Source organism: Rhipicephalus sanguineus, chromosome 1, assembly GCF_013339695.2.
Source record: "Rhipicephalus sanguineus isolate Rsan-2018 chromosome 1, BIME_Rsan_1.4, whole genome shotgun sequence".
Taxonomy (NCBI): Eukaryota; Metazoa; Arthropoda; class Arachnida; order Ixodida; family Ixodidae; genus Rhipicephalus; species Rhipicephalus sanguineus.
The window spans coordinates 277,705,514-277,730,843 of record NC_051176.1 but is presented as its reverse complement, the minus strand read 5'-3'; the positions used below and the strand labels follow the sequence as shown (position 1 = coordinate 277,730,843).

At 40.1% G+C, this 25,330-nt stretch overlaps 1 protein-coding gene across 1 annotated transcript in view; it reads right to left on the bottom strand.

Moving 5' to 3' along the window:
- LOC119379038 (titin) overlaps nucleotides 1-25,330 on the bottom strand; it is a 294,770-nt gene that overhangs the window by 8,025 nt on the left and 261,415 nt on the right. Inside the window, exons 172-192 of the mRNA XM_049412985.1 lie at nucleotides 24,052-24,230; nucleotides 21,203-21,404; nucleotides 21,005-21,060; nucleotides 20,814-20,890; nucleotides 20,545-20,714; nucleotides 19,453-19,728; nucleotides 18,725-18,841; nucleotides 18,516-18,665; nucleotides 18,288-18,432; nucleotides 16,695-16,819; nucleotides 15,364-15,506; nucleotides 14,256-14,379; nucleotides 11,982-12,154; nucleotides 8,143-8,251; nucleotides 5,673-5,861; nucleotides 5,474-5,584; nucleotides 3,396-3,507; nucleotides 3,101-3,273; nucleotides 2,731-3,015; nucleotides 2,248-2,402; nucleotides 8-155 (exon numbers count right to left, since the gene is read on the bottom strand). Of these exons, the coding sequence (XP_049268942.1) occupies nucleotides 8-155; nucleotides 2,248-2,402; nucleotides 2,731-3,015; nucleotides 3,101-3,273; nucleotides 3,396-3,507; nucleotides 5,474-5,584; nucleotides 5,673-5,861; nucleotides 8,143-8,251; nucleotides 11,982-12,154; nucleotides 14,256-14,379; nucleotides 15,364-15,506; nucleotides 16,695-16,819; nucleotides 18,288-18,432; nucleotides 18,516-18,665; nucleotides 18,725-18,841; nucleotides 19,453-19,728; nucleotides 20,545-20,714; nucleotides 20,814-20,890; nucleotides 21,005-21,060; nucleotides 21,203-21,404; nucleotides 24,052-24,230 (3,219 nt within the window). The remainder of the gene's footprint in view (nucleotides 1-7; nucleotides 156-2,247; nucleotides 2,403-2,730; nucleotides 3,016-3,100; nucleotides 3,274-3,395; nucleotides 3,508-5,473; nucleotides 5,585-5,672; nucleotides 5,862-8,142; nucleotides 8,252-11,981; nucleotides 12,155-14,255; nucleotides 14,380-15,363; nucleotides 15,507-16,694; nucleotides 16,820-18,287; nucleotides 18,433-18,515; nucleotides 18,666-18,724; nucleotides 18,842-19,452; nucleotides 19,729-20,544; nucleotides 20,715-20,813; nucleotides 20,891-21,004; nucleotides 21,061-21,202; nucleotides 21,405-24,051; nucleotides 24,231-25,330) is intronic.

Here is a 25,330-nt window from a genome sequence, read left to right as displayed (position 1 = left end):
TAGTTACCATATGGACAGCGGGCCACTACAGGTTCTGAAGTGAGTGGCACGCTAATGCCATATTCATTGGCAGCTGAGATCCTGTAGAGGTACTCGCTTGCTTCAGTCACATCAGGATCTCGGAGGGTGGTGGTGTCTGGCTGTGCTGTACCAACCTGGGGAAAAAAGAAAGAGGTGGAGCTTAGATATTTATGAATGCAGTACACATTAACCGTTCAGGCATGACCTATGAAGAACTGCCTATAAATGGATCGAATTTACACAACATTATTTCAAGGCACTCGATATTCTATTGCAACAAAAATAATGCAATAATACAATGACTTGTGTGTTTTATAGTAATTGATCTTAATTAAATTGCAATTAAATGTCTATTTATACTGAAGTCATTAATGTTCTTTTTTCGCATATATAGAATATCTCAGGCTAGCAATATAGCACAATTTCACTTTTGGTTATATTCATTTGAGCAATGAAAAATTATGCTTTTGATGTGGCTTGTGGAAAGCGGCACATAAACAACTCGCCAAACATGGTAGTGCCTTCAACAAAGTGATTGTATGCAACTGTACACTGCAAAATGAAGTTAAATAAAGACACATTTATTATGCAGGAGGTTCAACTAATCCAAACCTCAATGTACCTTGGTCTTTCTTAGCCACTAGTCGACAAAACTAGCAAAAACAAATTGTGTACACAAATGTGTACAAAGTGCCTCAAAGGGATCAAAGTTACCTTCTAAGGAACTGGCTTACTGTAATGATTAGTGCGTACGCTTACTGGATGCTGTACACTGCCGTGGTACTGCCCATCCTTGAATATTTCTCCTCCATCTGGCTACCCCAATCTGTGACACATCGCCTTGATGGTGTACAACATCGTGGTGCTGATATTTTTCATAGCAGCAGTACACCAAAGAACCAGCACCTCTCCTACATAAAAATTACGACTCATGCACTACACTAATTCACATCCTGGCAACCTCTTGCATCTATAGTTCAGGCTGCCACCATCCGTTTCCTATATAGACTCCTTGCTCTTGACCACTAGGCACTAGTCGGTGCACAAACTGCCTTGAGTCCCTTTTCACTCAAACAGACAGGCATAGTTCCTCATGGCGGCCACGTGCTCTTGCGTTATGGCGGCAGCTTTCACATTCTTACCAGGACATTCCCTTCCAAAACTGGAGATGATGGGCCTATAGTACTGGCCACACTCTCTATCAGTACAAATAAAGTATTATTATTATTATTATTATTATTATTATTATTATTATTATTATTATTATTATTATTATTATTATTATTATTATTATTATTATTATTATTATTATATTAAGTAGAAGATCTCTAATAAGTTACACATCACATGTGCAGCTGATGTAGATGCTGTTGTTGCTTGTTGTACAGTCCCAGCGGTAAAAGGTTAGCATATGTGACTGGAGGCTGAAGCAGAAAATTGTGACATACGGCGCTGTTGTTTCTGAGTGTGCCGGTAGCGAGAGTGCCAGCCAAATTCCATTTTCTTAAGCAGGGATGGCCGGCAGAAAGTGACCCATCTTAAAGCCCACCAGTTAGATGACATCTTATAGGTTACATTATGGCAGAATCATGCGCTACCGTGGCTGCGTAAATGAACTTGCTTTGTTTCGTTTTTTGTTTGTTTTTTGCACTGACGTTGCAAGCATCTGCCAGGTACACCTGCTTTGGAAAATGGAATGTGCCTAGCACTCTCGCAATCAGCACGCTCGGGAACAACAGCGCTGCATGTCGTGATTTCACCACTCCGGCCACCAGTCACTTGTGCTTATCTTTTACCACTGGGAATGCACATTCTAGGTTGTCAAGTTCAGGCTTGGCACTGTGTTCGTCAGTTCAATACACTCTCTGGGTATCAGTCCCATGCTCTCTATACTTCGACGTATGCAACAAACATTTAGACTACTCAAAAGAGTGCTCTGAGCTACAATGCACACTTTAGAATCCTGTGTACAATGACTCATGCTCTTATGAGGATCATTGTCTTTGCAGAATTGTACCAGGCCTACACAAAAGTTCTTAATGCTGATGTTGTTATTCAATGGATGCAGTAATATTGTAGCACATAGAATTTGCTGCAACGTATTATGGGAATGTGAGAACACGAAAAAATATTATGCTAGAACTTCATGAGGGCACACTACTTTGGTCTACAGAAATGAAATAAAACACAAGAACAACAACACTCAGCTTTGAAGTTTTTGTTTACCTCAATAAAGACTGTTCTTGTAGTCTCGCAGCGTTCTACAATGTACTTTGTAAGGGGTGACCCTCCATCATCCAGCGGTGGTTGCCATGACAGTGTGATGTGGTCTCCAGCAGTTTCCAGGAATTCAATGGGTGGTTCAGGTGGACCTGGCTTGTCTGAAGCCAATAGAGAAGTTTATTTTAGCTGCATGCCATATTAACAAACAGTAATGCACCCAATATCAATTTTCACAAGGTGCTAGGTGCAGCAAGAAAATGATAATGAAAAAAAGAACAAGAGGCATGCAGCAATCTTCGACTGCCTCTCATTTTTCTTTCCAATCATTTTCGCACTGTACCTACCACCTCTAGAATGAAACAAATCGCCCAAATTAAGCTGCTGTTACTACAGTTTTCATGCTTATTTAGGATATCAGGAAATGGGTGAAATGTGCACTTATTACCATACATGCAGAAACATGTCAAATAACAATAAAGAACTCACCAAGCACCCTGAGTCTGAAGTCATAGCTGATGCTTCCAGCTGGATTCTTTAATTCAAGTGTATAAACACCAGAATCTGGACCCTCTGTACTATGAATTGTAATGGTGGAAGTATCATCCTTGTCTGTAATGAGTGTATGCTTGGTTGATTGAATAGGTGCCCCGTCACGTAACCATGTGACAGTAGGCTTCGGAAATCCGTGAATGGTGCAGGGAACCTTGAATTCCTCTTGCTTATTGATGCGGACATTTCGAAGTTTTTCATCAAATTCTGCTCGTGGTGGATCTGAAAGAGGATATTAAAGAACTTAGCTTTCTTCTTCTTATTCTTTTACTTGTTTATTGTTTTTAAAAGTAAAGGCTCTGCATACCTTGGACAGATAGTGTGCATGTTGTTTCTGTGGAGCCATGTGGGTTCGTTGCTTTACATGTGTACTTTCCTCCTGATTTTGTAGATGCCTCCTTGATTCGAAGTGTAGCTTTCTGATCCTTGAATTCAGCACTAAAGTTGCTAATCATGACGAGATCTTTGCCATTTTTAAGCCTGCAAAGGTAGAATATGGAGCTTGGACTTTTGTTGCTGAATCTAGCACAGGCTTTCTCTTTAGGCTGTTCTGTAGGAACAGAGTCACTAAACATAGAAAATCTGTTTATCGAAATCATTACCATTTGACTGCAGGTGTAGGGTTCCCAGCTATTCTGCAAGTTAATTCTGCTGGTTTTTTCACACCAACAGTCTTGTCAGTCAGATGTTCTAAAATTACTGGTGGCTCCCCAGCTAAAAATGAAAGACAAAGGAAAATGCATGTAAATAAAATTAATGTTCATTCTGCACCAAGTAAGAAACAGACAAAAAACATCCACAGGGTTCAATTTAAAGCTGGTATTTAAAGCTAATACGAATAATTTCTGCTTAGGACTAAGATGAAGCATCTTTGATTACGGCTTATTATAATTTTATCGTGGTTTTTCTTGCATCACTTGAACATTGCTAAATATACTAAAAGAAATGTACAGTATGTACTTGGAAATTGTTTTTTAACTTCTATACTTATTAAAGTACCATTGTTAGTGAAACAGCATGTATAAGAGGAGCAGTTTCACATTTATAATTGCAGCAGTCAATTTACACACACACACAGGTTAATGAACAAAATATATATGATAATGCAGTTTTCGGTAAAAAATTGTCTGTTTCCAGCTATATCCATTGCTGTTTTTTCAATATTACCAAGCAAGATGTATACACTGATGAAAATTTGGGGGCACAAAGGAACGAGGACAAGAAAAGAGAAGACTGGTGAACCAGTCCTGTCTTTCCTTGTCCTCGTTCCTTTGTGCCTCCAAATTTTTATCAGACCATGCACCAACTAGCCTAAGAATGCATTTTAGCCAAGATGTATTCTGGTGCTGCAGTAGGGACACAGATGAAAAACATTTTGCTGTTTTCGCTGGTGCCCATACAGCTCTGCTTTACACTGTGTTAATTTTACGGTGGTTAGAATGACAGAAAGTTGAGTTGGCTGGTAGGGATTCATCATGAAAGAAGGTAAGGAGTGTAAGAACATCAATACTATAGAAGGGAACTGCACAACACAAATGCTCTCAACTGAAGGGGTTCACTGTGGCAGGAAAGGAGGTAGACACAAAGCTCATCTGCACATGATAACGAATGGCAGCACCAGCCATCAATCAAGCAGACTTGTGGGTCTGTGTGAGGGATTTGGACATTTCATTTCTTCCCTATGCTAGTTAATCAAAGGCTAGCTCACTCATGCATTTCCACTACTTTTGATATGCCAAGCCTCAGACATTGGATTGATTTCCTCATTCTTGTGTTGTATAAAACTGCGCATTCATCGAATTTTAACGTGCATTTACAGTTGATACAGTGCAACAAAAGATTACACAGCAATATTCTGGTTAACGTCATTTTATGCTCAATTAATCTCTGATTAACTGTATTGTCTTTTCTTCTCTTGTGTCCGTGTTTGCATGCCTTCAGGGCCGTAACTAGGTGGGGGTGGGGGGGTTGAGGGGGTTCTGACACCCCCCGAAATTTTTTCCTGCTCTAACTTTTCGGGTGACACTAAAATGCTTGCACGCCCTCACAGCGACCACCAGTTGCCAAAGTTAGCCGTTCTACACACAAACACCCCTCGAAAAAATTCCTGGGTACGGCCCTGACACCTTACCTTCTACTCACGGTGCTCATATGTTGCATATGTGTAGAAATTTGCATATGAGTGCATGTGAGTGCTTTTCTTCTCTTTTTCTTTGAACCAATCTCTTTTGAGTTGGTATAATTGCTCAATTAATTAATTAATTATGCTGTAAATAAAAACTGCAGTCAAATTTCAAGCCCTTTGCTTGGCTCTTCAGTTGTTAGTGATCTTTCTTTCCACTAGCGCAGACACATAGCTTTCTTGTAGTACATTCTTTGGATATGCAGGTCGTGTGTATGATGGGCAGGCAATACAGTGCTAACTTGGCAGTGAGTGTTCAAGAGGCTATTGCCCGAGGCTAGTGGTCTGGCATAATGCAATGCCACTTTTTTTTGCAGTTTAGTTCAGGGCACCCAAAATGCAAGATGATATACCTTTTGTACACTCCTCTGTATTTATCATGTATACTGACTGGCACATAATGCCTGCTGTGCATGCTGTGAGATCCACACTGAGTAAATGATTTAGGAGGTAAACAACAGAGCCACTGCTGTGTTTTACTGTTTGCATGTCACTCACCTTTCGGCTGAATACGAATATACTTAGTGCCTTGGGAAGGATCACCTTTCCCAGCTTCATTTTCAGCTGTGACACGGAACATGTACTCTTCATCAGGTGATAGACCCTCCACTGGAATAAGCCATGTAACATTTCAAATCAGTTGATACTGTAATGACACAATGCTCATGTCATCCATCTTGCAGATGCAAAAGCTTACCTTTTGTGAAAGTGTCCTGAACAGTGTCAGAATAGAGTGTCCAACGAAGCGTGTTTCGATCATGATATTCCACAATGTAATTTGTGATCTTAGAACCTCCATCAGATTGTGGTGGCTTCCAGGACAACATAAGTGAGCCAGTACTCGAAATATCTGAAGGCTCAGGCACCCCAGGTGCACTGGGCTTTTCTGGAAAAATAGGTCACCCTTGTCAGCTTGTGTATCCACAAACAGCAGCGGAAATTGGGCATTCACAGTGCAATGCTTTTTCAATAATCCTGGTCGGGTTGAAACAATGCAAAGGCCTAAAGCCACTGTATGATACAGCATAGCACTGTCCACTGAAGCTATACAAAGTACATTCCTTTTTCACCGGTGCGCAAGCAGCACCACTCTTTCTGGTTAATATTTTGATGATGAACATGATCTTGAACAAGTAGGGTGCACTGCCTACAGCAGGCACGTAGGCAAGGGGGGGGCCCGGGGGGCCAGGGCCCCCCCCGAAATTCGTCCAGCCTTTTATGTTCCCGGGCAATTTTTTTTTCTTTTTGCCATGAAAAGACTTTCTTTCGAATAATTAGGCCTTGGGCCCCCCCCCGAAAAAAAATCCTGGCTACGTGCCTGGCCTACAGTCATCCAATCCACAGTCGACAGTCAACAATCTGGTAAAAGTGCACCAGCTGTAGATTTCAGTCTTCGTCGTATACTGCCTTCAAATCACATGCATGCATGTTTCATAGAACCATCTATAGTATTATGTTGACTAGTTGACTGCGTTGTCGACGCACTGGTACAAGTAATTAAACGTAACTCTACATTTTCATTTTGTTTTAAAATTATCACAGTTTTATTGCCTTCCTTTTGGGATTTATATTAAGCTTTGTCAACAAATCTAGTGCCAACTCTTATCACCCCACTCTGCTGGTTTTTCTGATATACATAGGTGGCAAATCTGACAGTGGTAACCATTTAACATGATTCACTAGAATCGTTTCTCTGGTTTTGGAAACACTACCAGGAAAATACGGGGCTATTAGTGTGTTTTTATTCCAAAGGGCTGTACCAGCTTGAGAAGACAATTTATCACTTTAGCTTCCTGTTTTTATTGTGAGCAAAGAAATAGCCATCATGAGCCTAAACCACGGTGCAAGAAGTACTTTAGGTGACCGAACGCCAGGACTACCCGCTGCGCGACTATGTTCTGCTTCGCAAGAAGCCAGAGAGATGGCGCTACCAACTTCGACCCGGTAGGCTGCCTTCACAACCGCGCGCATCAAGGCACTCTACGGCAAGCAGATGCAACATCACCATGTGCACAGCGGCCGGAGCCTGCACCTACTGAGGCAGCTCTTCCAGTTAACCAGTGAGCATATAGTGAATATGGCGAACGCAATGGTGCCTGAAGTATTTAGCACAAGAAATAGCACCCTCTTATCACCTTCAGTCAACTGATACGGTCGCTGAGGTGAAGCACGTCTATTTGTCAAACGTTCACTACCGCGGCGGTTACATTTCAAAATGAGCTAAATGCAGAAATATTCCGTTTCTTTTGATTTCTCATGCACCTAAGAATCCCAAGTAATCAAAATTAATTCAGACACTCGAAATGCCGCACCGGATCTCCAACTTTGAAGTCCTGTGACATTAAACTTTGCAACTAGAATTAAACAAATGCATGCCAATGCTGGTTTCACTTTATTAAAGGAGCGTCCTGGTCCTATGGATCCTTGTTTTTGAAGAACTTATGTAAATCCCAGGTAAAACCACGGTGCAAGGAATGTCCTTTGCAGCACGCGGTCTTTTTGTGGTATCGCATGCCTCCATGCCTGAAGCCTTTTTTCGTTGGCTGGCGGCGTGAAAAGCACGTATTTCTCTTTGCAAGATTTGTAGCCACTGTTGCAAAAGGACACAAAGCACTTGCCCATTCTTCCGCAGCACAAAAACACTTGGCCACTATGACATTTCCAAAAACGAGCTCAAAAAGCAATGGCAGCAACAAGAAAAAGTGCGTGCACTGCACGGCTAACGTAGCACGTGGACTGTGAAGGCCAAACCCCATATGCGCGGAAATGCACTGCACAGCGACGAGCGACGCTATGAGCGATGAAACGGGCTGTTTGCGCGACATGTCGCATGGTCGATATCGCGCCATAACTCGGTTTTTCAGATTTGGAAACCATCGCTCACGTGCTGGAGGTGCTTTGCGGAATTTGCCAGCAGCCCGCCACAGTCCTCAGTCCGGTGTGCCATCTCTCGGCACGCGAAAAACGAGAACACAATCTGCCTCTCCCCAACAAGCGCTCTCTCTATGTCGTTCGCTCACCTAAAGTACTTCTTGCACCGTGGCTTAAACTTACTTGGATGTATTACTATGCCAGCTAACTATAACTTATTTTGTCAGAAACTGTTGGTTATGTTGCTTATTGTAAATTGTTTACTGTATGGAAGTTGCAATTGCAACAATACTTACCAATACATGTGACATTAAACGGTTTGCTACATTCACCACAAGAATTCTTGAGAGTGAGTGTCACAGTTCCAGTGTCCGTGGGCTGCAGGTCTTTTATCGTCAGTGTTGCCTAGAACAAGTGAAAGGGCATTCAGTTCAGTTCAGAGAGGCCAGAAATATCATGGTGGTGCAATGATTGGTGCTCAAAACAGTGTGAAATTATTAAACATTGCTTTGGGGTTCTAGTCAAGAGAGACATAAGGAAGGACACTAAACCAAAGCGGGGTAGTCTACGAGATTCATCTCAACTGTGGAAAGTCATATGTGGGCGAAGCAGGCAGATGTTTTAATAATCTACTGAGGGAGCATTCTAACAACTTAAACAAACTGTATGGCGCACATCTAAGTAAGCACTGCAATACCTGAGCATGTGATCCATACTGTTCATGTACTGGTATACTGGGCAGAAGCAGTAATAAAACAGCTCATGAACTTTCAGATGCACACCTTAGCAAAGAGAAAGGTTCACCGTATCAAGCTTAAATCACATTATATTATACTGAGATGCACTTGTTCGGTGCAAAGTCGTAAAAGAAGCAATAAGCCTCAATGTCAAAACATATGTCTTGGGTCTTGCAAGAACTGCATCACACCCATTCTTGTACTTCAACAAATCATGTAGTAGTTGGCACTTTTTGCTTGTGTTCTTCCTTACGTCTGTCTCGACCAGCACTCCAAATAACCATGTTCAGTGAACTGCAACAACTTGCCCAAGAAGTTTTTATTAAGAGCATAAAATTATGTCCTGCCTTTATTTTTTTAATTGACTTTTTTGACACCTTTCACACTTTATCATCCCTAAGACCTTAGCATTCATTATGAGCATACATGAAAAGCTGCATGTTTTAAGTTATGATGACAAAAAAAAAATTAAGCAACAGGTCCCCAATCACTGTTTCTCAATTAACATATATGCAAAAATTGGTTACATTGTAGATGCACAGTGTTTCACTAGATATGTATCTAGTGAAATCCAAAAAATAATGCGACCAACGTAACTTACTTAGACATTTGGATTTATATTTTGATAAAAGAGCACAAGATGTGCATGATATGCACATCTGTACTTTATTGAACACATGGGACTTGCTGAAAACAGGTTTAGAGTAAGTGCCACAATTTATGCTTGAGAACTACAGACACATCATAAGCAATGCTTGTAGTGCAACACATGTATTCTACTACTAGTATTGTTGTTGCTACGCCATATTTGAATAAAATTCGATGTTGTTTATCTTGCCACATTCTATCTTGCAATTTAGGCTGTATATTAAATATAATTTGCAGTGCCGACACACTCACTCAGAGTTTAATCTCTCAGAGAGCTTCAGCACGTGTTGATGGCACTGACATTTCAAATTAATAATAACTTGTTTTGCTAAATACTGTGAGCTATGACAGATGCCATAGTGTAAGGCAGTAGATACTGATACAGGACATTCTGTTTGGCAAGCATATGCCATGACATGTCATATTAGTAATGAAGTCTGAAGCTTCAAGTAAACCCAACAAAAACAACCCTAAGCTCTTATGCAGACAGGTCCAAGTGCTTTGAAGACGACAACAATAGCCCACACCTCTGTGGAGGAATATGCCATGACATGCAATTCTGCTGACTTTATTCACTCACTTCATCTCGGGGTGTTTCCGTCTGATCTTAGTGAGAGCGCTTCATTTGAGGGACATCCACTTAATGTCCCAGCAACTGTTCAACACTTTGGATACAAATACTACATCCACTGGACGTCACAGATATCACATATCCTACCAAGGAAGTCCCAGAGATATTGCATCTCGACCGCTTTCAGTGCACATATATAGTGTCGATTTACTTATTATAAAAAGCCAGCTTTGCTGCAAGGGTGAAGCAATGAATGTGATAGCAACAAAATGGAATGTTATACGAAGTAAGTCTAGCAGCTAACTCCTTTAGGATCTGATCTTGCATAACTCTACAAAACGCTGACATAAAGGAATACGACCACTCCAGGGAGCGAAGCAGTTTTTGTGCTGTCGCCTCAATCTGAAGCAAGCAGTGAGAGCACAGCACGTACAAGGATTGGAGTTGTCTACTGATATTTGTCGAGATAGTGCGCTCAAGTGCACCCTTTTCATCAGTCCGCAGTTGCTGTCCAAGCGATGCAGCCCCCCATCGGCACCCCTTCATCCTCCTTCGCTTGACGGAGACGGCCGGTGCACTTCATCTCTGCTTTAGCTGTGCCTGTCTGCAGCTTTCGCTTGCACATAGAACATATGACACGTGGGGCGATGCTATCGATGTGAACCTTATACAAAACATGGCTGCAACAGCAAAAATGCACCTGAGTATCCATATAACTGCTATCGCAGTAAAAGAAACAAGGACTACATAAGCAAAAAGAAATTTTTTACGGTTTGTTCATGCTCAACAAGGCAGGAGACTTAGGTTAAAGCCTATAACTTATTGAGATTTCAACAATATGTAGACACAAAGTAACTGCAATAGATACAATGGAGAGTTGAGCATCTATGTAAAGCGAAACTTTCGTGAAGCACTTAGTTAAATGCTACAAAATGTTTCGCCTTCTGTACAATGCATTTTATTGCATAGTGATAACGTGGATGCCTGGTGACTCAGCAAGATTCTGCATTCCCCCACTATGCGCCCCAAGTAATCCATGTGACTGTGTCTGGTGGAGTGGAGCTATATATACCCCAGAAAGTTGACGGGAGGATGACCGCTGCCATAGCTCAGTGGTAGAGCATCGGACGCGTTATTTGAAGGTCGCAGGTTCGGTCCCTGCCGGCGGCAAGTTATCTTTTCGTCCACTTTACTTTCTTAACATTTACATCATAATTACTACAAATAACATACCCTATACTTTCCTTGGCTTTCTTGTCTGTTAGTTCTAATTAATGTTGTATCACCTTATGTACTTCTCATCTGAGTAAAGTGGGCCAGTCCTGCAGATAATGCAATGTTGTACAATCTAGCCCATTTTACTTGGCTAGATGGTGACTGAGAAAATGTGCCATAACTCTGGCATAGAAAGTTTCACTTTAATTAAGGAATGATGAGCTTGAAGATGTACATCTTTTTGCAAAAATTAGCGCAGCTTGCACTAAGTCGCGCAAGGCTGGGTCACAGCAGAGCTGGTGGGCACCCAGCTGATCCTGGCTTGGTTAGGCTTTTACCCTCTCACCTCTCTCTTTTTACCTCCCCTTGTACACTTTACAATACATGGCTTTGGTTGCTCTCTTTTCTTTCTATATTTTTTTGTTTCTGTTTCTATCTCTTTCTCTCTCTGTCCATTTCTTTCTCAGTCTTTCTATATTTTTCCCTCTTTCTTCCCTTTTTTTCTCTCTATTTTTCTCTTTCTTTCTATGTCTTTCTCTCTTTCTTTTTCTCTCTCTGTACTCGTTCTCTCATCCATCAGAGTTATTGCATCCCACACCGGACAAATCGGCGCACGTATTCTGGAAGCGAAGCAGAAGAGGAAGAAGAGGACAAAGATGATGAAGAGGACGAACAGAGTGTGTGCCGGTTCATGATGATAATTTTCTATCTTTGACACACGGCAAACCTCAAGCATAACAGCTCTGCTGTAATAAGGATATTGAGGTACCCGTTGTCATTGTACTGTGTAAAGAACAGGAGTTGACAACAAGCACACTCGTAGAGGTAGTTCAATTGGGCCTACATATAATCTGATTCATTGCGTGAGTGCTGTCCTGTGGGTGAAAGGAGGGTTCACAATAGAAGAAGCTGCTCTTAAAAAAAAAAGAAAGCTAAGCAAAGCAGCAAGCAGATGCAGTCATACCTCTTGAGGTGAAATTTCTTGGATAATCTTGTTCTTGACTGGCTCTAGTGGTTGTCCATTCAGTTTCCATGTTGCTGTTGGTTGGGGAATGCCAGTGTAGGGTATGGGAAGTTTCAATGTTGTTCCTTTTCTGCTTGAGAAGGTTTGCTTGTCCGTGGTAATCTTTGGAGGTGCTGCACATGAAGCACACACAACATCTTGATGTAAGCTACTTTAGTTTAAGAATTACGATAGTACAATACAACATATCAGGTGTGTAAAAAAATTTTGCACTTGATTACGTTTCTTAGGCGACCACATTTTGTGTCCTATATTAACAGCTCCGGTAAATTATGAGAGATGATGGACAGATAAAGATGGTGTAAAAATCGCTGACATAAATCAGTTTCTTTAGGCTTTCCATGGCTTCAGTGACTGTACACTTGTTTTTAGTAAATACCAGTGGTGGTCTGTTTGCCATAGATGTTTTATTGTTAAATAAATGTGTTACAAAGGAACAGCTTATTGCTATGACAGGTGTGAAGACATCTTGTATATTTTGCAATTGTATCTTGATTTTCAATGTTTAACATGCCAAATTTCTGCCTGTGGCCCTGCAATGTTTTTGGTTACAACTAAAGCACATCATGCACTGATTTTTGGCTTCATGTCATAAAAATGTATTTAAAATATGATAAATTAACAAAAATGTAGTAGTGCTTACTGTACCCACTGTGCTTCTTTAAGTGATAACATGTATGGCACTTACAATTTGTAACAGTGTAACAGTAACTCACACAGGTATACAGGTATATTCCACCTAACTTGAACCAAATGGTACGTGGCTCAGTTCAGGCGATTGCAAGCGACATCATATTGTTTGCACTCCTCTTGAGTTGCTCAAAATACTTGTAGTGGATTTTACTTAGCTAATTAAGAATGAAAATACAACCCCTGAAGTATTGCTTTAGGGTATAAGTTATATTTAGAAAAGTTTAGCCTGCTCAGAAACATGCAATGAAGTTGTGTCCAAAGCAGTTCTGCTCAAAGGGTCAAGTATTGACAATGTTAGGCAAGGTTTAGGATTGTGCTCAAGTTCTGACATGGTCTTCTGACAGTGTGTAGGGATGACCTTTTGACACAATGTAGAACATGAGGCAACTGCTGCTGCACAGCAGAGACAGTGCCATGGGTCTCGCAATGCTGGTATGATGGGGAGTGGTGCCGGTGGCATTACAGATGATGCCACTGGCAGCACTGGCTTGATGGTGTACGAGATGAAGGAAAACTGCCAACGTTTGTCAGCACCTTTTGAAAGGATTCCATAGCTTCACCTTACTGTCCATTCTGCAAGGTCAACATTTGCACTCAACTTGTCCACAGGAACACTAGTGTATGTGCTTGCAATGCTCATGCCATCAGCGGAAGAATGTAGGCTGCACTGTTTTTGCAGCCAAATGACCTGCACATCCCTCAAATTTTTGCAGGTGGCCATCATGTGCGAGTGGTATCTGCACAGTTAATAGCAGGGCAGCGTGACAGTTGTGGGGATGGCTATGGTGCGAGCATGTGACATTCAACTGTCCTATAGCTGCTATCGTAGTAAAAGCTTTCTCTTGCATGGTGCTTTTCCCAAGCTCTGAAAGAAGCTTTGTGAAATATAAGATAATTGCTTCTTTGTGCATTTGAAATGCAGAGCCCTGAAACACATTTTCAATAAATGATACCTGTATGTTGGCTGGAAAAAAAAAAAGGAAAGAAAGAAAGAAAGAAAGAAAGGAAGGAAGAAAGAAAAAGCAAACCAGTGTGCTCCAATTGGCTTTGAGTGTCGGCCTGTCACTTCTCGTATGTGACTGTAGCAGATTTTCATCTCTTAATGAAGACGTCGAATTAGCTGCTCAGCATATGATGGACACCGGGCCGGTCACTTCGGTAAGTCAGCTGAGCTGTGCGGGCCTCAAAGTATGGAAATATAATTTGGATTGCTGCAATCTGATGTGCAAGCATGTATATACAATTAATTTTTCATATTTTAGTGCACATTACAAAAAAAAATGCACTACAAAAGAAATTTTGAATAACTCAAAACAACTGCAAACAACATGCTGTTGGCAACGTTTACCAGGTTCTGTTCTGTCCACTTTTAAAGGTTCTGTTCAAGTTGTGTTAAGTACCCAAATGCACATGCATATTTCTGCAAAGCTGATTTCTCATGGTGTCTGCATGAAACTACTTATCATCATACATTCGGGGAAAGGTTTAGCATACTAGAGAACAAATCCATGTTTTACTGACCATGAACAAGAACAGACGATGAACACTTCTTGTCCTTTAGGACACAAGAGTAGACGCCTTGATCATCCATTGAGCTTTCACGTATTATTAACTTCCTACTTTTCCCTTCCGTTGTAACAACGACCTGCAATAAAATATTCAGTTTAGGCAAAATATCTGTGCGCACCATTTGCTTTGCTTTGCAAATGGGCAAAAGTCTAAAAAGAATTCCAAGCTTGAACAGTGGCCCTTAGGAAGCCGGCATTAAACCTATTGGATATGTTCATCTGCATAAATTTACAAAAACTGTCCACAAGCACAACCTCCTGGTGGACCAATTACAAGTGTGAGGTGAACCAATAATAAAAACTTGTGCTATCCTCGGCTAGAATTTGTCTAGAACACGTGTAAACTGCTGTGAACAAAATGGCACCTGAACAGAGGCATCAGTACGGGGGGGGTCAAAGGGTGCATTTGCACCCCACTCCCTCCCCCTGCTCATGCCTGTGCTGTGTTGTGATGTAAGAAAATAGCAGTTTAGTTGATTTGTGAACATGCTTGATTCAATGTATGAATCATCTGTTGCATGGTATAAAAATATGTCAGTGTCCATGCATCTGCTTTTCAAGACAATTTGACATGCTCTCTTTTTAACAATTTTCTCTGTTGGTATGCGGAGACATGGTCATATCTAGGTATTGTAGAAAATTGATGAAATGGAACACTGGTGTTGAAGAAGATGCACTGAGTTTTGTGTCAATCAGTGCCAACAGTTGCCAGCCACTGCTAAAGCCATTGCCAGCATTTGCTAGTAATCATCAGTGCCAGCAATTGTTTAATGCTGAAATTTAGGAGTAGGGTAATTTCTGGACATTGGATTAAAGAAAAGTGGACGTGCTGCTGCAAGGATGTAGTGATAATTATACTGGATCCATGAATTGGCTTATGTGATCAATGTTTCACAAACTGTAGACAATTGCAGAAATTTTGAATATTAGGTTGATGATCTATGGTGTTTAATGGCCCAGTGGCCAGTTATAACAGTTGGTCACAGTATATGAGATAACGCTTATGCTATTTGACAGTTTTGGTAATGGCATGCTGTTTTTTTTTGTTGGTTCAACTGTACCTTTTCAGATGGTTGGATTAAGTCACCGTCCTTCATCCATCGGACTTCAAGTGTCTCTCGTGACACTTCAACAAGTAGTGTAACAGTGTCACTTTCACGGACAATCACATCATGCAGTCGTAGTGTGAATTCCGCATCAGCATCTGGAAAGAACAAATAATCAAGTTAATCAGGTGACATAAATACACAGAAGACACCATGCCCAATGTTGTAAAATATAGTTATCCTTCAGTGTAATTTATTGCATTGAGGCAGAAGTACAGGAGAAGATGGAGGCTTGAAGAGATGAACAATCCTTGAACAGGGGGTGTTGCTGGAGCCAACAAGTTATCTTGTCTTCTTCAAGGCAGCAACTTGTCACTCAAGTTAGCTTTAACAAACTGTAGCAACTCTGCTGCCTTGAAGAAGACAAGACCACTTGTCGAGATGTTGGCTGCAGCGACATTCCGTTGAAGGATTTTTCAACTCTTCTTGCATCGAGGTATGTTTTCGAAAAATGTAAATGTATGGCATGCTGAAATTTACAGCACATGAAAGGCATAATGTGTTTATTTTTGTGAAGTATAGTTACCTTTTAGTGTGAATTTTCACAATGAGGTATGTTTTGGAAAAACGTAAATGTGTAGCATGGTTAAATTTAGAGTATAATCGAAAGACATAAATTATGCATTTAGCAGATATAAATAACAGACCTTTCTACAGACGAACTCCAAACCTGCAACCATGATTACAGATGGAAAAAAATCCGAGAAGGCAACACAATGCAGTGATTCAGCTGACTGTACTAATCTGTATCTAGGGCTAGTTTGCTTGTTTAGACAAGATGGCCTACACCTGAACAATAACAGTTTCTACAATAGGTAAACTAGCCAGTGAATTAACATTCTATGTACACTGGTGTGTCATGTGTTTATGTGCGTTTAGTCAAGGCATTCTGTAGTTTACATCTGATGATGAAGAAGTACATGGAAGAGTAGATGAATACTGACCTAGCTTAGCCCAAGAACCAATATTAGGTCAAGTAGGTAGTTCAAGTGAATCAATGCAGGAGACAGTTGAGCAGCTTTTGCGCAAGTTTACAAATTTGCTCATGAATGTTTGCTTTTGATAGATGTCTTCAAAGCTATCACATCCTTGCCTTTTATACACTGTTTGTTACAGCTAACTTGAGTGATTCATTATTGCATCTTTCTTCTTTTACTTCATTTCTTCACATCCTTATGCAGCAGTAGTCTTTTTCAACCAAGTGAAGCTACTTACTTCTTACTTACTCTCACTTTCTTTCATGAAATGATGATGTTTCACTGTTACAGCAAGGGCAGCTTGCTCACCTTCAACATGAAGTATTGTGGAGGTCTTGACATTTCCTGCCACGCATGTGTATTCAGCAGTGTCATCTTTGTCAACACATGGTACCACAAGTCGCCTAACCTTCTCCTCTTTAATAAACTTGAAGCTGTAGAAAGATGCAAAAAAATAAACTTAGTTGTTAAAGATAGAATAAACAGTTCAACTCAGTGGAGAACAATGGAGTACAAGCATGAAGGGTGAAAGAAAAACAGATTGCTTTAAAGGGGTCATGAACCACTTTTCCAAGTAATCATTAAATAACCCCAGTAAAGGAGTTTATTACCTCACGAATCGATTGCCACAAACATTTCTGAAATCAGGAACGAGGGGAATTACAGGGATTTGTTGCGCGCTTTAAGCACTTTCTCTCTCCTGTCATCCGAATGAGTGCGCTGGAAGCTACACAGGGAGGTATGGCACGAGGAAAAGAAGTTACGTCAGCATGCGTCATGACCTTGAGCGCGCGTGAAAAAATGCGATCCCTCTCTCCCGTTGTGATTCCTGTGCACAAGTGTGGCTCACTGTGTAACGTTAGCAAACCATGTAGCACGGTGCTGGCATGTGGCGGCACCCTGTGGTAAGAAGCATATGTGATCTAAATGCCACTCTTGATTTATGTCGGCTATTGGCCAATAGCATGCTATGTTCGATGTCAAACAGCAGGCACCGGAAGCTTTGAAGAGAGTGAGCACATGCCCTCTGTATGAAAAGAGGGCACCTGAGAAAATGGCAACTTCGTCTTCCGCTTCTAAACTCTTCTTTCCATGCACGACTGCAAGATTTGGCTGAGCTGTTCATAGCAGTGTCTGCTATTCACAAGATGTGCTTTCTCACCAAGCCCGAGGGGTGGTTTATAACCCCTTTGACTAAGTGCTATAATCAAGGAATATTTGACACAGTCTACAAAAAGCAATGACAAGAAGGGCACTGGCTAATGTGAAAGAAAAGAATAGAAAGACAAGTTTGCTTCCAAACCAGATGAAAACCTATTAGATCCCCAGCTTCTATAAAGCTGTGCTGCTGAAAAGATCTGCTGTGTGCTGAGCATAAAATTTTTGTGCAGTCATACAGCATATCCTTTTTTGAGCCATGCTTAAACGTACGGCCTCGTATAAAGTGCTCTACTGTGTCTAGTTGTTTTCATATGGCTTTTACCAAGATTTGCATGCGACTGCAATGATGTACTATTAACTTAATTAGTGAGACAATAAGAGCCTTGCTTAAAGCTCTGAAGAAAAATTCTGAAATTAATTTCTGCAATCTAACCTAACATTTTTACAGCATGCACAGATGCAGTTTTAAGAAAGAAAACATATACTTCTGGGTCTTTCTTGATGCCTTATGACCAATGAATGAAAAAGGAAATGTAGATGCTTTAGGAAATGCCACTCTGGATTCCTAATTTCTATTTAATAACTATAATATGCAACTGGGAACACAGTGTACAAGCTCTTTAAAATTCGCCATATCGCTTTCACATCGCATTAACACCGTAACAATTATCCCCTGTAGAAACAGCTAATCTTTGCTGATTTTGATTAATGATTCCCACAGAAAAAAAAGACATCAAGTACCGTTGGTCCATTGGAATGGGCTTTCCATTCTTCATCCAGACAACGTCAACATCTGCTTGTGACAAAGCCACCTCAAAAACAGCATCCGTGTCTTGAGGCACAGTTGTTTTTTCTGGTAGCCTGGCGGTAAACTCAACAGATGGGGCTGAAAGAAAAATTATTGGCATATTATGAATATGCCATTACCAAAATTTATTGTTACGTTACAGACTAATGCCATATACTCACGTTCAACAGTGAGACGAGCACTGCATGACTGATCACCAACTTTACAAGTGTAGCGACCAGCGTCTTGTAGAACAGAATTTTTAATTACCAAAACTTGCCGCTTCCCGTCAATTTTTAGTCTCACACGATCACTGAACTGCAGCTCTTTCCCTAGAAATATTATGAGGTGGTTAGGACACACGTTCTCACACTTTTAAAGTAGCACTTACCATCCTTGAACCAACGAACCAATGCATCACCTTTGGTCAGTTCAATGAAAAATTGAGCTGTGTCATCCTTTGCAACAGTTTGGTCCGTCAAAAAGGTGGTTATCTCAGGAGGCAGTTCTGAAATGTCAGGCATTCAACAGTCAGGCAGGGCCAATCTGAGTGTTATGTGCTCACACATTTGATTCAAGGCGGGAGAAAGAGACACAGTTACTAAAGAAAATTGGCTATCGCCAGCCTGTGTGCCATGCTTACTGATGTATTGGCCACTTATGAGGACTGTGTTTTGGAAATAGTCAAATTCAGCTCATATATAGAAATGAAGTGCAAAAACACAGCCATGGAGCCCTGTCTTTGCGCTGCCAATATTTAATGTAAAGCTGACCTGAAGGTCGCGGGTTCGATCCCGGCCGTAGTGGTCACATTTCGGTGGAGGCGAAATGGTAGAGGCCCCTGTACTGTGCGATGTCAGTGCACATTAAAGAACACTAGATGGCCGAAACTTCCGGAGCCCTCCCCTACGGTGTGCCTCATAATCATATCGTGGTTTTGACACGTAAAACTCCAGATATTATTGTTATTTAATGTAAAGCAAACATTAATTTCTTTGAAGACATTTCACACTTGTACGTAATGTACTAAAGAAAGCATGAATAAAATGAGGGAAGAAGGTTGTGAAGTACACATGAAGATAAATTGTGCCTAGTTGTTAATCTGAAGTTGGTACTCACCAATGACAACCAAGTCTGCTGATGTCTCCTCGTCTCCCAGTACGCATGTGTATTCACCTTCATCTCTGATACTGGCATTCTTGATCACAAGCTTCTGGTAGGGCCCTTCCGATATTGCTTGATATTTGTCCTGTGGCTCATCAAGTTTGATTGGCTCTCCATCTTTGCACCAAGTGACGTGATCAACTGGCCGGTTTGTCTTTGTCACAAACATGGCCACATGGTTTTCTTTTACTTCTACATCTTGAAGCTTCTCCACAAATGTGAGGTTTGGTTCTGGAGAGCAAACATATGAGAGCATTTTACTGTTGAGCATTTTACTAGTTGAAGGACCTTTGGTTAGAGTCCATGAATTAAAGTATACACAATACCATATTTACAGAGTATTTCAATTCACCAATGTTAGCAAAAGTGCACACTTAGAGAGTATTGCAATACACCAATGTTAACAAAAGTGCATATTTTTGCATCTTAATATTTTTTTGGCCAAGAATCTTTGTATACTCATATGATATATGGGTGTCTTATAATGCTCGCGAAAATAGATAGTCTATTTGCTGAATAAAATAATACAGAAATATTTAGTCACTGACAATAATAGCACTGCACTGCACTGCACTATTGTTCACAGTATGAGATTCCAGCTTCGGGAAAAAATGCACATCTTATTCATGACACCGATGAATAAATTTCTTTGTAACACAAAGAGTTCAGGAGTTTCTCCCCTTGGCACATTTTGCTGCAGCTTACATGTGGGTTTAATAAATTAAGCGTCTCTAAGTGGTTGGGCACTGTCAGGGCAAAGGTAACAAAGGTATTTTAACTCACTGCAGCACCTCGTGATGGTATTTCAAATAATTGATTTTTACTAGCATTTTGAATAACTTGACAAATAGTATCACTCAGTAGCTGATTTGCACAAATGGAATACAATGTAAGTCGTTAATAGCTACTGCGCTGTTTCTTTTTTAGTCGGCCACTTGACCACTTTGTTGGACTTCCCTCGCTGCAGTTTTTTAGATGCAACACAATATTTAATTTTTTTTTTGCCAGCCGTCTCATTGTCCAGAGTTTATAGGTTTTTTTTTTTACCTTGTACGGTCACCTTTGCAGTGTGTGTGACCTTGCCTGCAGGGTTGGATGCAGTGCACGTGTACTTTGCAGTATCAGTGACATCAGACTTGGGTATCTCAAGCGTTGATGTCGACTCATCCTCTTGAATTATAATTTTTGTGCTATCTTTACGTATTGGTTTATCATCTCTGGAACGAAGACATCATTAAAAATGACCATTAGAAACGATAATTAGCAAAGTAAAGCCAAGCAGGTAAGGAAGAAATGTAAACAGAAAGAAGTCATACCTGTACCACGTCACAGTGGGGCTTGGTTTTCCAGTGTACTTCACAATTAATTTTACGGTTTCTTCTTCTGTAACCACCTGAAATAATTTTAAAAGAAATCTTTTTAAAATTTACATACTTTCACTTTCTAGTTTTGCTTTACTTTCATACACATACACCTAAACCATTTATGTGCATGATACCATACTTACAGTGTCACTGAAAGTCTGAGTAAATTTTGGCGGTTCTTGCTCTTCCTTAGGCTTTTCTGCAAGTGCCAACAAAGCATCGTTGTTCAGAGTCTGCTATATGTACTTCGTCACTCAGTTTGATATTAGGAAATGTTAAGGCAGATGACCACATAGAACAAAAGAGGTCAAAAGACTTAATCCACTCGAACGGAAACTTACCTATCACTTCGACTTCAATGTGATTCGTTACAGTCCCTTCACAGTTTTCAGCTGTGACTTCGTATGTACCTGCATCACCTGGTTTCACATCTTTTAAGACAAATGTGACATTTATGAAATTATGATCTTCTTTCGTTTTCGTGACTGAGAATCGCTTATCGTCCTTCTCTTTGAGGGGTTTATCATTCACCTTGAGAGTTACCTGGAGTAAGGAAAAAAGAAAGATAGCTTGTGTTAATTTGTAAATTAAATCCCTGTGGTCCAGTGTAAAAACATCTGATTGAACTGCAGTGTAGTACTTGAGGCAGAAACATTTTATGCTATTCTTCTCATGCAGTTGCTTGAACAAAGGGATTGCATGCTTTGTTGGCTAGCTAAAATCAGGCAGTTCACACTCTTTTTTGCTCATACAGTATGCGTTATAGAACAACATTATGAATAGAGATCATTTTTTAGGACACAATTGTTAAACTTCCTAAACTACTCTGCACACACTTAGTTCATGTTATGCAAGTTATGAACACTAGATATATGTAAGGACATTTGACATCCTTGAGTAATTGCCACCCCCAGCTCTTTAATAATAATAATATCTGGGGTTTAACATCCCAAAACCACGATATGATTATGAGAGAAGCCGTAGTGGAGGGCTCCGGAAATTTCGACCACCTGGGGTTCTTTAACGTGCACCTAAATCTAAGTACACGGGCCTCAAACATTTTCGCCTCCATCGAAAATGCAGCCGCCGTGGCCGGGATTCGATCCCGCGACCTTCAGGTCAGCAGTCGAGCGCCATAACCACTAGACCACCGTGGCGGGGCACCCCCAGCTCTTCGATTTCATAAATATTTGCCTTCTTCCGAGTGTCATATTCCTCATTAAGGTTTAACTAGAAGTGTACTGGTAGCTTCTGAATCGTTTGAAAGTAACATATTACAGTTGGATACCTATGCAAAAGAGATGCTTTAGGATGACATTTATTGTAAGTAGTGTTTTCAGTATTTTGGTGCACTACTTAGGAAATGTGCTTTTTTTTTCTCTCCAATCAAGAGGCCAGCATCACACTAAGATTTATGTTTAATGAGCTCATTGCAATTCATATATGTATTATACGTATACCTTGTAGCATTTTCTGGAAGCAGAGATGCTGAAAAATTTTCTTCTCGTAATTCCAAAGACAAAAGCAATGTGACATTGAAATTGTTAAAATATAGTGACGTATTTTTTTCTTGGCTTGTTTACCTCATATACACCTCTGCCAAAGCAATTTCTCTCCTGTTGGTGTGTCTAGAAGCACGGCTCCAGGATCTAGCATGAACTTCTGCACTTAATCTGCTAATGTTAGCTGGCATAGTTATCTTAAATTGTGTGCCTGCTAATCAAAACCACAAAATAAATTTACTTTCTTTTAAAAATTTTCTTAAATTCTCAAGTAGTGTCACATCTGTGAAATTGTATTATGGTTGTGTATTAATGACAGTTTGCAGTTATACAAATTTTTTGTTGCGTTCTTTCTTCCCCACTGTGATATGACATATTGGTGCAAATCAGATGCTCATTTTTTTTTTTGTTTATATCGCTGAAAACATACTTTATGGGTTGGATCAAGATAAGAAGCTCTGTCAAAATTTATAAGAATGCCAATAAGCTTTACGAACGAAAACAATCCTAACACTTCTTAAAAAATATGGTTCTGGACTGCGGACTTGAAAGAGACCCAGTGGTTGTGCTTGTATTTCACTGCACAGCTCCTCCTTTTGTCATAATCATCACTATTCATACTTTGCTTTGTTCCCCTTCGCACTGCGCAAACTAGCTTTTTACATGAATGTTGCTCAAGCCAAGTTCCTCTCTGATTTCTTGTCAAACTCTTTCTTACCCTCCCTATGACAATTTTCATTTATGAATAATCTTCAGACATTAGAAAATATTCTGTTTATCATAATAATACAGGATATGCTCTGTTCTTGCTCTGGAATATCTGGCACTGCTAATAAAATTAGCAGGGCCAGATACACATCTAGACCTAAACTCAACAAAATTTATCATCTTTCGAAGTTTTGGGTTGAAAAGCACCACTTCACTATTTAGAAGTTATTGATTGGTCTTGAAATTATTTGTGCGATATTATTTGTGCCATGTTGACTTCTTTGTAGTGTACTTCCTCATTTTGCGGTTATATGTATGACAATCATCCTTTAAAAATGGAGGTTGCTTGAATGACAAACTTATTAGGTTAAATACGACAGACTGTGAAGCAATGCAGACTACTTGTGGTTCAAATGACAGAATAATGGATACTAGAGCTAAGAAGTTTGAGCTGTTTACATTATGTGCAAAAATTGGTTGTGTAAAAACTTGAGAAATGAGAACTTTGTATGTACCAGGCTTATTTGGAAGCAGCTTTCTATTCATTAATAGGTAAGCTAAGGTTAATACAAAATATATAAAACTGAAGATGTGAGTTAAAGTGTTTTGATGAAAACAGACTTTGGCAGGGCAGCAGCTGACTTGCAGGATTTTATAAACAGTCAATCTGTCATCTGGGGTAATACACTACTGACAATTAAAAGCAGAAAATGCAAATACCTGCTTCAGTTCAGTTCTTATGCTTGCATATCCCACATGCAATTTTTTAATATTGTACTGATGCACCTTGCCCAGTTCCCAGCAGTTCTTTTTTTTTTTATTCCTTGTTAAAACACGCGCGCGCGTGCGCGCGCGCACACACACACACACACACACACACACACACACACACAAAAAAAAAAACAAAACATCTGAAGTAACAAAGTCTAATAAAAAAGTATCTTGTATTGCATTGAAATGGGCAGACAGCAGGTGCATACCTCTGGCTCGGGAGTTCCAGTGACCTTTATGACAAGAGTTAGCGTGCTCCCTTCATCAATCCTCAAGTGAGGCCGTAAAGGTGCTGAAAAAATTGGAGGAATTCCTTCTACCAGTATATCCAGCAATGATGATGACCTCGATACTGTGCGTCTGGAAATTGTCTGCTCACTGATGAATTCTGAAAAAACCAAGAAACCAAAGAAACTTCAAACTAAGACAACAATTTCCCATCTTCCTCTTTAAGTACACAGTGTCTCTAGCCATCATGTTTTTCTTCTCCCTGTATGAGTGAAATGGCAAGAAGGTACAAGTTCATCTCGATGAAACTTTTTATTTCGCACAAGGCTGAGGTCTTGATCTAGATTTGTTCTGAATGAGGTGCATTAAGAGGTACTCAGTGGTTGATGCAATTACAATTTCTATACAGTTTGCATCGCAGCCAACTCCTTTGGTACATGCTTGAAATTTCTTTAAAGGCCACATTTTATCTCATTTCAGTTGTTAGTCGGCATTTGTGGTGTCTTGACTTCTCTCTCTCATGTCCGTGTTTGCATGCCCAGTCTTTTAAACATGAATACCTACCAACTGCGCTCAGCTCTCGTTATTCTAAGCCACATTTCATGTACACATATTGTGAGGGCACCACTGTGATATCTATATCAGTGGCATCAGTGATATCTATATTGATTACTGGTTTGTTAAAATTCAAATCTGAAAGTTTCTAGTCACATGCATAAGTAAGTGTTCATTTTTTACTAAGCTGAAAACAATAACCTTAACCTTTTCAGGTGCGACTTATGAAGAACTGTCTGCAAATGTGTCAAATTTACACAACATTATTCCAAGGCGCTCATTGTTTTATTGCAACAAAAATAATGTCATAATAATGTGATTTATGTGTTTTTCAGTAATTATTCTTAATTAAATTGTAATTGAATATATATTTATCCTGAAGTCATTAATGTTCTGTTTTTGCATAAATAGAATCAAATTTCTGGCTAGAAATATAGTGCAATTTCATTTTAGGTTGTATTCATTTTGAGCAAACAAAAATTATACTTTGATGCAGCTCGTGGAAAGTGGCACATCAAACGAATCGTCAAATATGGTAGTGCCTTCAGCAAAGTGATCATATGCAGCAATACACAGCAAAATAAAGTTAAATGAAGGCACAATAATTACACAGGAGGTTTAACTAATCCAAACCTCGATGTATCTTGCTCTTTTGTAGCCACTAGTAGACACAACTAGCAAAAACAAGTTGTGAACACAAATGTG